This window comes from Nicotiana attenuata, unplaced genomic scaffold (assembly GCF_001879085.1).
Source record: "Nicotiana attenuata strain UT unplaced genomic scaffold, NIATTr2, whole genome shotgun sequence".
Taxonomy (NCBI): Eukaryota; Viridiplantae; Streptophyta; class Magnoliopsida; order Solanales; family Solanaceae; genus Nicotiana; species Nicotiana attenuata.
The window spans coordinates 110,091-124,509 of NW_017670813.1; the positions used below are offsets into that span (position 1 = coordinate 110,091).

Sequence of the window (14,419 nt, forward strand, 5' to 3'; positions counted from 1 at the left end):
GTATGGAGAATACTGAGGTTATTGGATACAGTAAGCTTTTTAAAGCTTGTGAAAAAATGGGTGTGGCTAAAACGCGTGATAAGCGAGTAAATAGTTTGGAACGCATAGGTAGGAGTAGTAAATAGTTTGAACCTGAACATTAAAGGGTAAATAATTTGAAATTAATGGGTATAAAGTGAGATTTTCTCCTCTTTATTTGGTTATAGTGTCATGTGAGGATAAAGATATAGAGACGTTGAAGAATCTTGAAATGGTATTTCACTGAATTGTATCCCTTTTTGTCTTGCTGTCTTTATTTTTTCCTTCCCCTTTATTGAAGCCAGTCAATTAACTTACAGAAAGAGCACAACAATGGAAAGAGTGTAGTGCGTCATGACAAAATCAAAATCAGGCACTTTAGGCACAGGAAACTGTATTGTAGCTTTTAACACTTCAATTCCAGCTTCAAATACTCATTTTTTCAACTGCATCTCGACTTCAGGTGCTAGCTTGTCGAATATATCCTTCGGCCTCACAGGCTTCATCAATAATGGCTGATCTGACATACAAACCTCAGCACAAACCATGTCCAAAAGCTAAGATGATGGCATGTTAATTTTTGGATTACTGACTCTGGATCCACGATGGGAGAGGAGAAAGGAACTTGCAATCATGAACGACCAAATATGGCACGTATCCAGCGCCTAAGCATATGGAGTCGCAAAAACACAGGTTATGGCACAGCGGAATCAAAGTTAATATAAGCATAAGTTATTATTGATTCTTAGATTCATCATCAAAAAAGTTTAGGTGGTAGAGCATTAACAGAGCAAAAGTATATGAATACATCAATATAAAGTTAGTACAGTAATGCTTTCCTAGGATCATCTTTCTTTTTCTCTCTAAGAAGGTATTCATGTCAAAAATCAAAAATAAATTCGAAAGATGTTAGTAAAAGAAAGGTCTGTGGAAGAAAATGAACTTATCCAGGCAACTAATGAAAGAAAAGAAGATTTCTACGTCAAAGCCCTGATACCCAATTTGTTGATTAAGGAAATTACATCCCTCTTTCATAGACTATGTCAGTCATGTTAAATAAGTTGCAGTAAGAAAAAGGAATCAAGAGAGATACCGCTGCATGGTAATATTCCGAGAATGATTCTTAATTTCCTTGCAGTAAGTGTTAGTATCCACAATTACAAAACCAGCTCTTTGGAACAAGGTTGCTGCGTAAGCCTCGGAAAAGTAAAACGAACACTGAGATCATAACGACAACAATTTGGTTAAAGTTGATATAAGAGCAGAACAGCACAGCCAAACCAACCCCAGAAAATACTTACAGTTCCATCGCCTCTGAAATAAAAATTCTCACTAATCATCTGGTTTCTGCCATGCAGTTTCACCTGAAACTTTCATAGTGTTAATTTCATGCCAAAAAACTGCTTCCAGTTCCAGACTTCTATCAAGCAAGAAACTTGTAAATTAACAGTAAAAGGGTCATGCCAACATTAGAATGTTCAAACATGACTGGTGTTTATATGAAAGACGTTTCATTTTTAGAGCGAAAACAGCAAGTACAGGATGCTCTCCAATCAGATTCTCTCTTTGGCTAAGTCATTAACTAAAGCTCCATTAAAGTTCTTCATTTGCCGTTCTACGAAGTGCCCTTGAAGAGAAGTAATACCACTAGTCAAAAAGTTTTGTAGAAAATAGATGGCAGTTAATGTGACAGAGAAATGTCAGCTTAATGATAACTTAGGTGATGTGTGGCTATAATTCCATAGTTTCGTACATTATGTGCCTTGCATTTTACATGCTTTAATGATAAATTACACTTTATTTGCGCGTAATGGAGTCTATTTTATGTGTAGATGAATTGGAGATGAAATTAGAACAAAAGGGATACTTAAACGTTGAAAGTGTGCTCGAGAACAGTGAAAATGAGAGACCTGGCGAGGCCAGGCAAAGGCCAGCTTAACCAGGCGTTAGCCTGGCGACGCCAGGCTTGGGGCGTGCACATTCCGAATTTTGAAGACTTATTTCGTCTCCTGGTTTGACTAGGATTTGGCCTACACGTTTAGGTCTTTTCCTACACATATAAATAGACCTAAAAACGTCATTTTTGACATACTTTAGACCTAGGGAGAGGACGGAGCCGCCGTAGAGATTGGACAGGGAGACCGACATTAGACCGGAGATTCGACCTAAGGAGGCAAGAACACACTAGGAGCAAGGCGGGAATTCTTCTACGAGTTTTTCACTTCTTTCTTCCTATTTTCATTATTGGTTATGAATTCTAGTATTGTATTTATGCATACTATTATGAATAGCTAATTTGTTATCTAGGGTTTTATTGGAACCTCTTGAAGGATGATTTTCCTATTACGTTAATATAGATTTGTTGTAGCTTTTTCTCCAATTGTTCAACTACGTTTATATTGTGGTTGGTTGAAGAGCTCTCAATCGATTGTGCCTATTTAGTGTGTATTACTCGGGAGAGAGTGCATATTTAGGTAGTTGTTCAACAACATCACTCCTAACGTATATGAGGGATCGATACGGAGGGTTTAAAGGTGGGATTAGGGATAACGAAACCTTGGTGCGATCCGAGTGAGCCGTACTTAATGACAGCTAGCGTAATTCGAGAGAATATGTCTAGTAAATTGTGGTAGTTACTCGAGAGAGAATTACGACACTCAGAGCGCTCATGATCAGTAGAGAATACTTAGGCGAAATTATAGAAGACGTAGCAGGAAGGATTCCGACAATTGGGGAAATCATAACTCTAGACCTCCTTAATTGTTTCTCCAACCCGTAGTATCTTTAGTTGTTAATCTACTACTTTAGTTATTCAGTTAATTAGATATAAGAATCTTATATTTATAACTTAGGAATTGTACGAGTTTATCTTCTTAGTGATAGTCAACAACTGTAGCTAAGCCTTAGTTCTCTGTGGGATTCAACTCCGGACTTGTAAACCGGATTATATTTGCAACGACCGCTTAGTCCTTTTTATAAGGCATAGTTGGGCGCGATCAAATTTTGGCGCCGTTGCCGGGGAATTAACGGTGTAGCTGTAGGTGTACATATTTCTAGATTGCAAGTTTGAACTTTTATTTTTGTTTTCTTGTATTTGATTTTTTTTTTATTTCTTTTTTTTGATCTGAGAGACATGGCATCTTGGAATTATAAGAGTTTTGATGTTGGTAATTCTACTTTTGATCCTCCTTATGCATATAGTGGAGGAAACCACCCGTGGCAAAATTATCAAAATATTTCCGAGAGCGAGTTATGTGCACCAACTCAATCTTATGTGTGGAATGTGTGTGATATGTGTAGTGCTCAATATGGCCACTTTCATGATTGTGATTATATGTCTTATCCTCCCCCAACCCCTTATTATGATGGTTCTACTTTTTCTTGTGAGGATAACACGAACAAAGTACCTAGGGAAGCTGACCTAAAGGAGATCAAAGATATGTTAAAGTGCCATGTGGAACGATATGATGAGAAACCACGGCAGATACAAAGGCAAGAGGCAACTATTCACCACTTGGAGGCTCAAGCGAATAAACTAATTGAACTTTGTAAAGCGCAACCAGCTTACATTGTGGATAGTAGCCAAGAAGAGCATGAATTGGCTGCAGAAATTGCCATTATACTGGAGGATTTAAAAAAATACAAGGAGGTGCTAGTGGAGAAGGCCAAAGTAGAACACTAACAATCAATCGAACTAGATTTTGAGGATGCCGATGTCGTAGAAGAGATACTAGAGTCAACCAAGGACATTGATGATACGTATTTAGTTGACTCTAGTGTCATTAGTGTTAGGATGTTAACGATCCCAATGTTTATGTAGTTGAGCGCATTGGTCCACACTCCAAGCATTTTTCCACATTGTGTTTGGATGATGATATGGAAATAGAGTCGTCCGAGCCACTTAAGGAGTCAAGGAATAAGGAACAAGATGCCTACATTCTGGAATTCTTCTTGCCAGAAAGTCGGGAATACACATCTCATCTAAAGACCAAGAAGTGCAGAATACTACATTATTTTATTGGGCCAGTCAGATTCGTTCCACCACCCAAGGAGCATGATCATAGAGCAGAATCAAAACTTGGGGTCCAATTCATAAGTTCAAAGTGGAGGCAGAAAGAGATTCGCGTCATGCCGTGACATTAAATCAAGCGCTTGTTAGGAGGCAACCCAGCTTTACTGCTTTCTTTTATTTTTTGATTATTATTATTATTATTTATTTATTTTTTTAATTGTATTATTTTTGTAGTGTCGATTTTTTATTTTCTAGGAGCATGGAAAGCAAAGCTATTGGAAGGATGCAACAACAAACCAGATGGTTGGAACTAAGTGTGAGGTACCCGCACGAAAGACCAAGCCTGGGAGAAGTCTGAGTACCCCATGAGCTGCTAGTGCTTCGGCCTTTGGCCTACCAGGGTGTTTCTTTTACCCTCTTATTAGTATGGTGTGCATTGGGGACAATGCACAATTTTAAGTGTGGGGTGATGAGATTGTCTGGGTGACTTTCTGTGCTATTTTAGTTGTGCTAGTTTAATTGAATAATGCTTTTGTTTTAAAAATAAAAAAAATATATAAAAAATGGACTGTTCCCGACGATGGATCTATTAGACAATTTTCTTGAGGAATTTAAGTATAAAGAAAAAAAAAGGATTTTCTTTGTAAGTAGTGTAGTAATTCCCCCTTGGTTTTTCTTTGTGCCGCGGTTCTTTTCCAAGGGTTTTGTTTGAACCGGTGTAGTTAGTTTTATTTTTTTAGGAGTAGGAGCTAGTGTGAGATGAATTGAATTGCAGCGATATCACTTAACTTTGTTATGCCTTGAGAATAGTTAGTACTTTGGTTGTGACGCTTAGGCTCAATTTTTGACTCTTGTATAAGTACCTTAAATCGTATGATCTTAAATTTGCTTAACTGCTTTGACTAGAGTGTCTTGATAAAAACCAATCCTGAATGAGTTATGTGCCATGTGTGTGTAAGGTGTTGTGTTATTCTGTGCGTGCATTTGATGTCTAGAACTTGCCCCATGTGTTTGCAATGCGAAATAGTAGTTTTGTTCAGTCTTGGAAGTGATACAGGCGTTTCTTTGTTGAGCCAGATATGTATATTTTACCCGCCGAATTGTTATGTATCGTAGTTAACCCATTTGAGCCTGTAATCCTGTTTCTTTGACAACCACATTACAAGCCTTACCCAATTGTTTGAATTAACCATCTATTTGAACCTTTTCACCTCTCATGAGCACTTGAATTGTTATGAACTTTGTAAAAAGTTAAAGTGTAGTTGGTTTGGCTTTTGAGTGGAACCAATGAAATAAGGAGAAAGGTGCACTGTGTTGAAAATAAGTAAGAGCCACTTGAATTGGAAAAAAAAAATAAAAAAAAAATAGTTGTATTGTTGTGAAAATATTCCTTGTGGTGGTGCCTTTTGTGTAATTGTGCTTAAAGAAGTATGGAGTTAATATATATTGATGTGAAGGTGGACTTATGGTTTGACATAAGTATGGGTTTGAATGTTAAAGTATATGTATTAAAGTGCTTAGGGAGGTGTAGTCACTTTTATATCCAAATGTATCCTACCGGAGCCGTAGCCTACATTACAACCAAATAGAGTCCTACTTGATCCTAGACTGATGAGCTCGATTAGTAGAGTAGTATTACACTACGGGCAAGCCTATGGTGCATCATGTGTGGCATATGAATGTTATTTCTGAGAGGGAGTGAATTCTTTCTATCTTAAGTTCCTAATTGTTCTTAAATCTTATTGTGTGTGTGGAACTACTCTCTTTTGTATTGTGAGGGCACTTGATTCATGAAGGAAAGGTAATGTCATTGACCTCCGTGTTAGAGTAAGTGAGTGAGTTGTGAATAATGCATGGTACTTGCGAGTCAAATCTTGAGGTGAAGATGTTACACTCATGTGCTTAGTCTATTTTAAAGATTCTTGGTGTGTGAGTTAGGAGAATTGCTTAAAAAGGTCGTGTCTATAAGTGTAATTTGATTGCTCGAGGGCGAGCAATGTTTAAGTGTGTGGTATTGATGTGTGGCTATAATTCCATAGTTTCGTACATTATGTGCCTTGCATTTTACATGCTTTAATGATAAATTACACTTTATTTGCGCGTAATGGAGTCTATTTTATGTGTAGGTGAATTGGAGATGAAAGTAGAGCAAAAGGGATACTTAAACGTTGAAAGTATGCTCGAGAACAGTGAAAAGGAGAAACCTGGTGAGGCCAGGCAAAGGCTAGCTTAACCAGGCCTTAGCCCGGTGAGGCCAGCCAAAGGCCAGCTTAACCGGGCCTTAGCCTGGCGAGGCCAGCCAAAGGCCAGCTTAACCGGGCGTTAGCCTGGCGACGCCAGGCCTGGGGCGTGCACATTCCGAATTTTGAAGACTCATTTCGTCTCCTGGTTTGACTAGGATTTGGCCTACACGTTTAGGTCTTTTCCTACACATATAAATAGACCTAAAAACGTCACTTTTGGTATACTTTAGACCTAGGGAGATCGCGGAGCCGCCGTGGAGATTGGACAGGGAGACCGACATTAGACCGGAGATTCGACCTAAGAAGGCAAGAACACACTAGGAGCAAGGCGGGGAATTCTTCTACGAGTTTTTCACTTCCTTCTTCCTATTTCCATTATTGGTTATGAATTCTAGTATTGTATTTATGCATACTATTATGAATAGCTAATTTGTTATCTAGGGTTTTGATGGAAATATAGATTTGTTGTAGCTTTTTCTCCAATTGTTCAACTATGTTTATATTGTGGTTGGTTGAAGAGCTCTCAATCGACTGTGCCTATTCAGTGTGTATTACTCGGGAGAGAGTGCGTATTTAGGTAGTTGTTCAACAACATCACTCCTAACGTATATGAGGGATCGATACGGAGGGTTAAAGGTGGATTAGGGATAACAAAACCTTGGTGCGATCCGAGTGAGCCGTACTTAATGCCAGCTAGCATAATTCGGGAGAATATGTCTAGTAAATTGTGGTAGTTACTCGGGAGAGAATTACGACACTCAGAGCGCTCATGATCGGTAGAGAATACTTAGGCGAAATTATAGAAGACGTAGCAGGAAGGATTTCGACAATTGGGAAATCATAACTCTAGACCTCCTTAATTGTTTCTCCAACCCGTAGTATCTTTAGTTGTTAAACTACTACTTTAGTTATTTAGTTAATTAGATATAAGAATCTTAATATTTATAGCTTAGGAATTGTTCGAGCTTATCTTCTTAGTGATAGTCAACAACTGTAGCTAAGCCTTAGTTCTCTGAGGGATTCGACTTCAGACTTGTAAACCGGATTATATTTGCAACGACCGTTTAGTCTTTTTTATAAGGCATAGTTGGGCGTGATCACTTGGTATTTGCATCAACCCAAGGGAACAACAAGATTCAACCCAAATACTTCTATTTAGGCAGAGGTATCGCCAGAACCCTTGCCCTGCCAAGTATTTATACCACAGTTATTTCAACAATAGGAAAACGAAAGAGAAGGATTTATGTTCTTTGCCAACTGAAAATAATTATAAGTACCGAGTATGCGGCGGTATCTTCCTGTTCAAGTAAGGCAGTGAGATGTAACTCTATCTTAATAAGATTGTGTTTTTCAATTTTGTCCGCTGTGCTATCAGAAGAAAAACAAAAAAATATCTAATCTTCCGCCTTCAACAATTTAAAAGATGAATGGCTATACGGATCCATTCCCTCTCTTATAGGCCCCAAGGAAAAGATATTAGTCTTTTCTTAACAAGCAAGACTCTATTTCTCCCAACTGCAATTCCTTTCCACCTCTAAACCTGACCAACAGAGCTGGTCTGTGACATGTGTTATGCATTTCATATGGACAACGGACAACCTATTTCAAGTTACACATTTAACTCTGGTTTGAGACAAGTAGAAGCTACACAATGAAAAACTCCCTTGCATCAGGTATATATAAAGATTCAGAGGCTGCACACACAGGGCTTTACCTGAGCAGAATCTCCAACTGCATAATCTCGTAAAAGAATGTGACCATTTGGCTGCAAAATGAGATTGCAATAGCATGGCACGCCCATTCAATTATCAGATACTAGAGAACAAAAGGAAAATGAGGTAAACCCATCTCGTGAGCTCAAGTATTACCTTTAGTACCTTTTTGCAGTTTTCTAGAATGGAAGCCATCTTCCCAGGAGAAACTGCAGACAATGTAAAAATCTACTTAAAGGAGTTAGATGCTCATGTAGGCATACGTCTTTCTTTAACGAAGGAGATATGGATTATTAAATTGCTATTAAGGCAAAATACTACGCTTTCAGTACTTAATACATAGTCAGATTTGATTTACTATTACTTACTCCCATCACTTACCAATGTTACAACATCAACAGTAGAAGGCATGATGTTAATACAGAGATCATCCTTTGCGGCATCACAGACAAAGACATTCATCTTTTCCGCACTGAAATTTGCATGTGACTGCATCATATAGGATAAATAGCTTTAGGAGTTTGCATGTAGCTGCTTCATCATATAGGATAAGTAGAGCTTTTGGCCACAAGCATGCTATAGAAAGCAAGGAATATATTCTGAGTTTGTTGTACAGTAGAGAACAAGCATTACTTAAAATGCAAATAACAGAGTAATCAAATGCAAACTAACAAATTTAGAGAACAAAAATTGAGGAGTATAACAAAGAGTCATCAAGAGAACACTGTCATGGATGCTCAATGAGATCCTAAGCACGCTACAGTAAATGCAATGCAGGCGAAATATGGTAAACTTAAATGCAAAGGACGAAGTGATTAATATTGTAGATACGAAATGTTAAGTTTGCTGATCTAATACCAATGGAGTAATTGAATAGAAGCTAAAAAAGTTGGAGAAGAAAAGCTGATGTAGCAGCTAATCTGAAAAGAAAACTGATAGGGTACTGACTGAGATCCTCGCCAACAGGCGCAAGGTAGCCACAACACTTTAAAAAATACTTTTATTTTTTGATCAGGAACACTAATAACTTTTATTGCTGGTAATGATGTTAGAAAGTTGCAGATGAAAGATCCCAAAGATGTGAAAAGTTCCTCTATGCAATAGGAGAATATTCAGATTATGATCCATGCTAAGCAACATAGAGTTCTGTTGAGGGACACTCAGCACTAGATTGTACTATTGTAGTTCCGTTTTTTGCAGGATGACTCATGCCAAATCCAATTATTTGTCATATGATTCATATCATATTGGAACGACTCCTTAGTCATTAAACTATGACAGAGCAAATACCGACTTATTTCCAAATACTGTAACTTGAAGCTAAAAACTGATTCTGCAAGGTATGCTAGTATTAAAACTGGCAGTCTCTATGAATTTAAAGTTACTCTTCATGACAACACAACATAAGATGGTTGACAAACCTTAACAAGGGTTATTGCCTGGGGTGAGAAATCACAAGCGTGAACATAGAGATTGGGAAATGTACCGATGAGAGGAAAAATCGTATTCCCCGCTCCACAGCCAACCTGTCAATGTCTCTTTAGTTAAGCTCTTCAAGTAGCTACTAGACTAAGGTACAAAAATAGCAGCAATGAAATCACCTCTAAAACAACTTTCCCATGGGAAGATTCAATTTCATCATCAAAATAGCTTCTCCAATCCTTCTCCAAGTAGTGCCGGTCCTTGAAAAACTGCCGAATATGCAAATGTTTGTAACTGAATTCTATTTCCTTCCCTTCAATTTATGTGACACTATTTTCTTATTAATACATTCTAAAAAGAATGATACATTTTTATATTTCGTAACATTTCAACTTTAAACTTCCATTTCACCCTTAATAAAAGTTCTTATAGTCACTTAAATTTTATAACACATTTAAAACCACAAAGTTCAAAAGTTTTCCTTTCTATCACGTAAATTGGAACGGAGGGAGTACAATGTATGAGATGATAAAAATGAAAGATTTGATTTTTATTTGTTAATACAAGCAATTGGGTCATTATTGTGGAGTGTGGACAAGGCAGGAGCTTTGTACCTTGTTTTTGTGGAGCTTGTAGAACTTATCCCAGTACTGTTGAGACCTTCTACTGTAATGGTGGTTCTCACTGCCACTGGATAATGAAGTCCAAGCTCGAATACTCAAATATCTCCGGCCTACACGTGGCGCTGAATAAGCTGGCCACGTCGATGGCGACACCGTAACTGGAGGAGCACCGGCGGCATGCATTCTTCCCCCTCCAAAAATGCTCCCCGCTTAGTATATGGCTGGGTTCGTTAGTGTGGGAAATTATGGATGAATTAAGCTGAAACGTCGTCGTATGAGTATGACGTAGGATGGTAACAGCTGTTATATTTGCGCTGCTGAGCTTACGATGCTCTAATATCGCAGTTTCTTTTACGTAAATGCCCCCTTAAGTTTTAGAGTTAGCACTATCTCATCCTTAAACTATAAAACTTCACATAAATAACCTCTAGGTTCATTTTTCGGTCTGTTTTGGTTTTCAGCTAAAGAAACATATGGAACAAAGTTGAGAGCAACATATTTAATTTAAATCAGCAATAAATTCCCAAACATTGCAATGGTTACAACTATGACAATATTGTCCTCCTAAGAGATGGGCCTCTCAACTCGAATATTTTCCTCCTAGCCACGTATTTAGTGATTTCCACGTATTTCAGCCACATCATTTTAGTCGTCGCTATATAACAGCTTGTTTGGATAGTTATTACCCATTGTATTGTATTGTATTGTATTGTTTTCCCAGAACAATGTTTGTTTTGATTGTTTAGTTAAAATTGGTTGTATTGTATTTAAATCCATTGTTCCGGAACAATGGAAAGTCCCATTTTTTGAAACAACCGATTTGGTGTGGTAGGATTGTTTCCTATTTTTCTTTCTAATTATGCCCTAACTTATTACTTTATAATTCTATTTTACCCTTTACCTTTTTTTATTTCAAATAATAGCAAAGTCTCTTTCTCATATAATTCTATAATAGAATTCTACGTGAAGTCTAATAACCTATATAAATTCTCAAAGACAACATCCCAAATATAACCTGTATAATAACCTACATACGTGAAAAACTCATTTTGTTCTTCTGTCGCTTCTCCATACTCTTCAGGTAAAGGTTTTGTTTTACTTTTGTCTGAATGGAGTCTACTTAACATTTTTATGATCTAATTTTGAATATAGTGTACGTATTATTATTTTTAATATTATTAACTTGTTCAACTAATTTCGATAGAATTTGCATAAATTTAATTGCTTAATTTATACATAATTAGTGATAAATTAGTAGAAAGGGGTTTTATTAAATAATTTTTATGAGTAATTCTTGATAAATTAAATATTTAAAATAATTGAGGGTATTTTAGTAAACTTATCAGTTACAGTGCAGTACGATACAGTCAAACCAAACAACAAAATATTATTTAACAACAACAAATAATACAATCTATCCAAACATTGTATTCATAAAACGATACGATACAATACAATACAGTACAATACGATACATTATAAGACGACGGGGAACATTGATCCAAACAGAGTGTAAGCATGATCAATGGTCAAATGTGTTTATTAGTACTCATTCTGTTAAGTACAACTGTTCAAATAAGAAACTTGTAAGTTCATTAACTGCGTTGACAAACGAGTACAAATTTAAGTAGCCCTAATGCCATTTTGTCGTTTTTTTACGCCATTATTGTTGATCTTTAGTGTTGATTTACCAGGAAACTTAATTCATGCATGAGTACCCAAAATATTAGTGCTAATAGGTGTCAAGAAAGAGAGAACTTATGTATATTTATATGCATATATATTATGTACACAAAATATGAGGAAAAGAAGTAACCATGGCATGTTGGAGAATGTCAAGCATACCAATGTACATTTGGTTGTGATTGAGTTTCATTCATTTTAACTTGTTCAATTTGTTCTCAGTTTGAAAACCAAAAGTGCTTCCAAAAAAAAATTCAAAAAACATTGTGTATACGGTCAAAGTCCCATGCCCCCGATGTAGAAGCTTGAGGTTTCGCCCTAGGTCCGAATCCGGGAGAGGTCAAGTTCAAAACCGATGGACCAGGCTCGAGCTCGAAGACAGAGCGTGATGCGCGGAGGCGGGAGTTCGAGGAATACCGAGGCCAAGTATGCTCGGCCTCGAAATAGGACCGTTATGGATTTGTACCAGAGCGAGCTAGATTCTTGTGACGTCCCTGAGATCATGGCGTAAATTCCAGAATAAGATCGTACGATTCCGTACTAGGCGGTTAGACAGCTGTAACAAGAATATTCCCTACTGTAAATAGAAATATTCCTTATTTAGGGTTCTCCCATTATATAAAGGGAAACCCCAATCATTTGTAGGATCATCTTTTACTGAGCAAAGAATATATTCTCTACTTTTTGCCTGTTGTTCATCAGAATTGTCCCTTAGCTTAATTGTTCTTACTTTGATTTTCCTATTTAATTGTTCTTACTGCCCTAAGCTACCTCGAGGTCACCGTCTCGAGGTCACTGCTGCTAAGTAACATTGGTTTGATTCACTTCTATCTTTCATTTTTACTTCATATTTCTTGATTCTTAATTGGTATTGAACTAAATCACATATCTTTAAAACCACAAATCAAATTTAATTGTTACTCGTATTTCGAGGTAAACAGCCCACCGTGGGGCTAAAGATAATAGTGATTATTTCTTTACTGATTCTTATTACACACTTTATCATTACGCTTTTTCTTGTCAAGAATCTTTGATTTTCAGGCTGAAACATGTCTAGCTCACAAAACACACATGTTCATGACAATGAGGGTCTTGGAGAAAACAACAATGTAAGGGTCGGTGTACCACCAATAAACCCTGGGGAAGTGCCAAACATGGAACCAGTTGATGTCAGTTCTCATATTGCTATAAACACCAGCCTAGGCGCAGACACCGAAGGGAGCGTACGCAGGGATGCTCGACCAGGGGACCAAGGAATGCCAGGAGCAGGAGATGGAGGAGTTAGCCTCCAAGTGATATTTGAGATATTGCAGGCTCAGCAAATCTCCATCGCTCAACTTCAAAGTCAGAATAAGACCCCGAGTGCAACTGAACATGAAAACAACCAACGTGCTGAACCAACGCCGAAAGGACCAAATGGAGACAGCTCGGGGACTGACCCCACCATTATGAAAATGCTAGAAGAGCTCACTAAGAGGATCGAGTCCGGAGAAAAGAAAATTGAGGATAACAACAAGAAGGTGGAGACTTATAACTCCCGTGTAGACCAGATACCGGGGGCACCTCCAGTTTTGAAAGGTCTAGATGCCAAGAAGTTCATACAAAAACCATTCCCTCAGAGCGCAGCCCCGATGCCCATTCCTAAGAAATTTCGCATGCCCGATATACCCAAATATAATGGGACAACCGACCCTAACGAAAATATTACTTCATACACTTGTGGGATCAAAGTAAATGACTTGAATGATGATGAAATCGAGTCAGTGTTGTTGAAAAAAGTTTGGGGAAACACTCTCAAAGGGAGCTATGATTTGGTATCACAACTTAGCTCCTAACTCTATTGATTCATTTGCTATGTTAGCGGACGCTTTCGTTAAAGCTCATGTCGGGGCCATAGGTGGCCACGAGAAAATCGGATGTCTTCAAAATAAAACAAAGTAACGACGAGATGTTAAAGAAGTTCGTGTCCAGGTTTCAGATAGAAAGAATGGAACTACCGCCGCTCTCCGACGACTGGGCGGTACAGGCCTTCATGTAGGGTTTGAACGAGCGAAGCTTAATTGCTTCTCGACAACTAAAGCAGAACTTGATCGAGTATCCAGCTGCGACATGGTCAAATGTGCACAACCGTTACCAGTCAAAAATCAGGGTTGAGGACGACCAATTAGGAGCCCCCTCGGGTTCAGTTCATCCTAACAGGTTCGTGACCAAGCCCCCGAGGGACATGAACAGGGATTCGAGATCAAACAGGGAAAGGTATCAGCCATATGCCGATCGAAGGAACAGCGGCCCAAGCCGTAACATTCCCCGGAGCGATCGAAGAAACGATCGAGGGCAAAGTTCTCGGGGACTCATGAGTAAGAGCGGGTTCGATAAACATACCGACCCTGCGGAGGCTCCCCAATTATCAGAGTACAACATTAGCGTGGACGCATCAGGGATCGTGTCGGCTATTGGAAAAATCAAAGACACCAAGTGGCCGAGGCCCATGCAAACCGATCCCTCTCAAAGAAACCCGAACTTGATGTGCAAGTATCACGGTACGCGCGGCCATAGAACAGAGGATTGCCGGTAGCCAAGGAAGAGGTAGCTCGATTGTTCAACGAGGGCCACCTCCGAGAATTTCTGAGTGTTCATGCCAAAAACCACTTCAGGGAGAGAGATCCAAGGAAAAACGAGCTAGAAGAACCACAACATGTAATCCAC

General features: G+C 38.3%; 1 protein-coding gene across 2 annotated transcripts; it reads right to left on the reverse strand.

Moving 5' to 3' along the window:
- Positions 1-227: 227 nt before the first annotated feature.
- Positions 228-10,335, reverse strand: LOC109243575 (uncharacterized methyltransferase C3H7.11-like). 2 transcript variants are annotated; one of them, XM_019410521.1, is made up of 9 exons: positions 10,022-10,335; positions 9,587-9,676; positions 9,407-9,511; positions 8,367-8,474; positions 8,151-8,213; positions 7,988-8,038; positions 1,320-1,382; positions 1,112-1,236; positions 228-683 (listed from the first exon to the last, which is right to left on the reverse strand). In XM_019410521.1, exons 1-9 carry the CDS (start codon positions 10,211-10,213, stop codon positions 650-652), a joined length of 831 nt encoding a protein of 276 aa, XP_019266066.1. In that variant the 5' UTR covers positions 10,214-10,335; the 3' UTR covers positions 228-649. The 2 variants fall into 2 exon arrangements, with proteins under 2 accessions (XP_019266066.1, XP_019266065.1); XM_019410520.1 differs by having other exon boundaries at positions 8,142-8,213.
- Between the last annotated feature and the right edge of the window lie 4,084 nt (positions 10,336-14,419).

Coding starts and splice junctions, on each gene's coding strand:
- LOC109243575 (XM_019410520.1), bottom strand. CDS start 10,213: ATGCATGCCGCCGGTGCTCCTCCAGTTACGGTGTCGCCATCGACGTGG. Junction 9,512..9,586: donor ATGGGAAAGTTGTTTTAGAG/GTGATTTCATTG, acceptor AGACATTGACAG/GTTGGCTGTGGAGCGGGGAA. Junction 1,383..7,987: donor CAGTTGGAGATTCTGCTCAG/GTAAAGCCCTGT, acceptor TGAAAGTTTCAG/GTGAAACTGCATGGCAGAAA.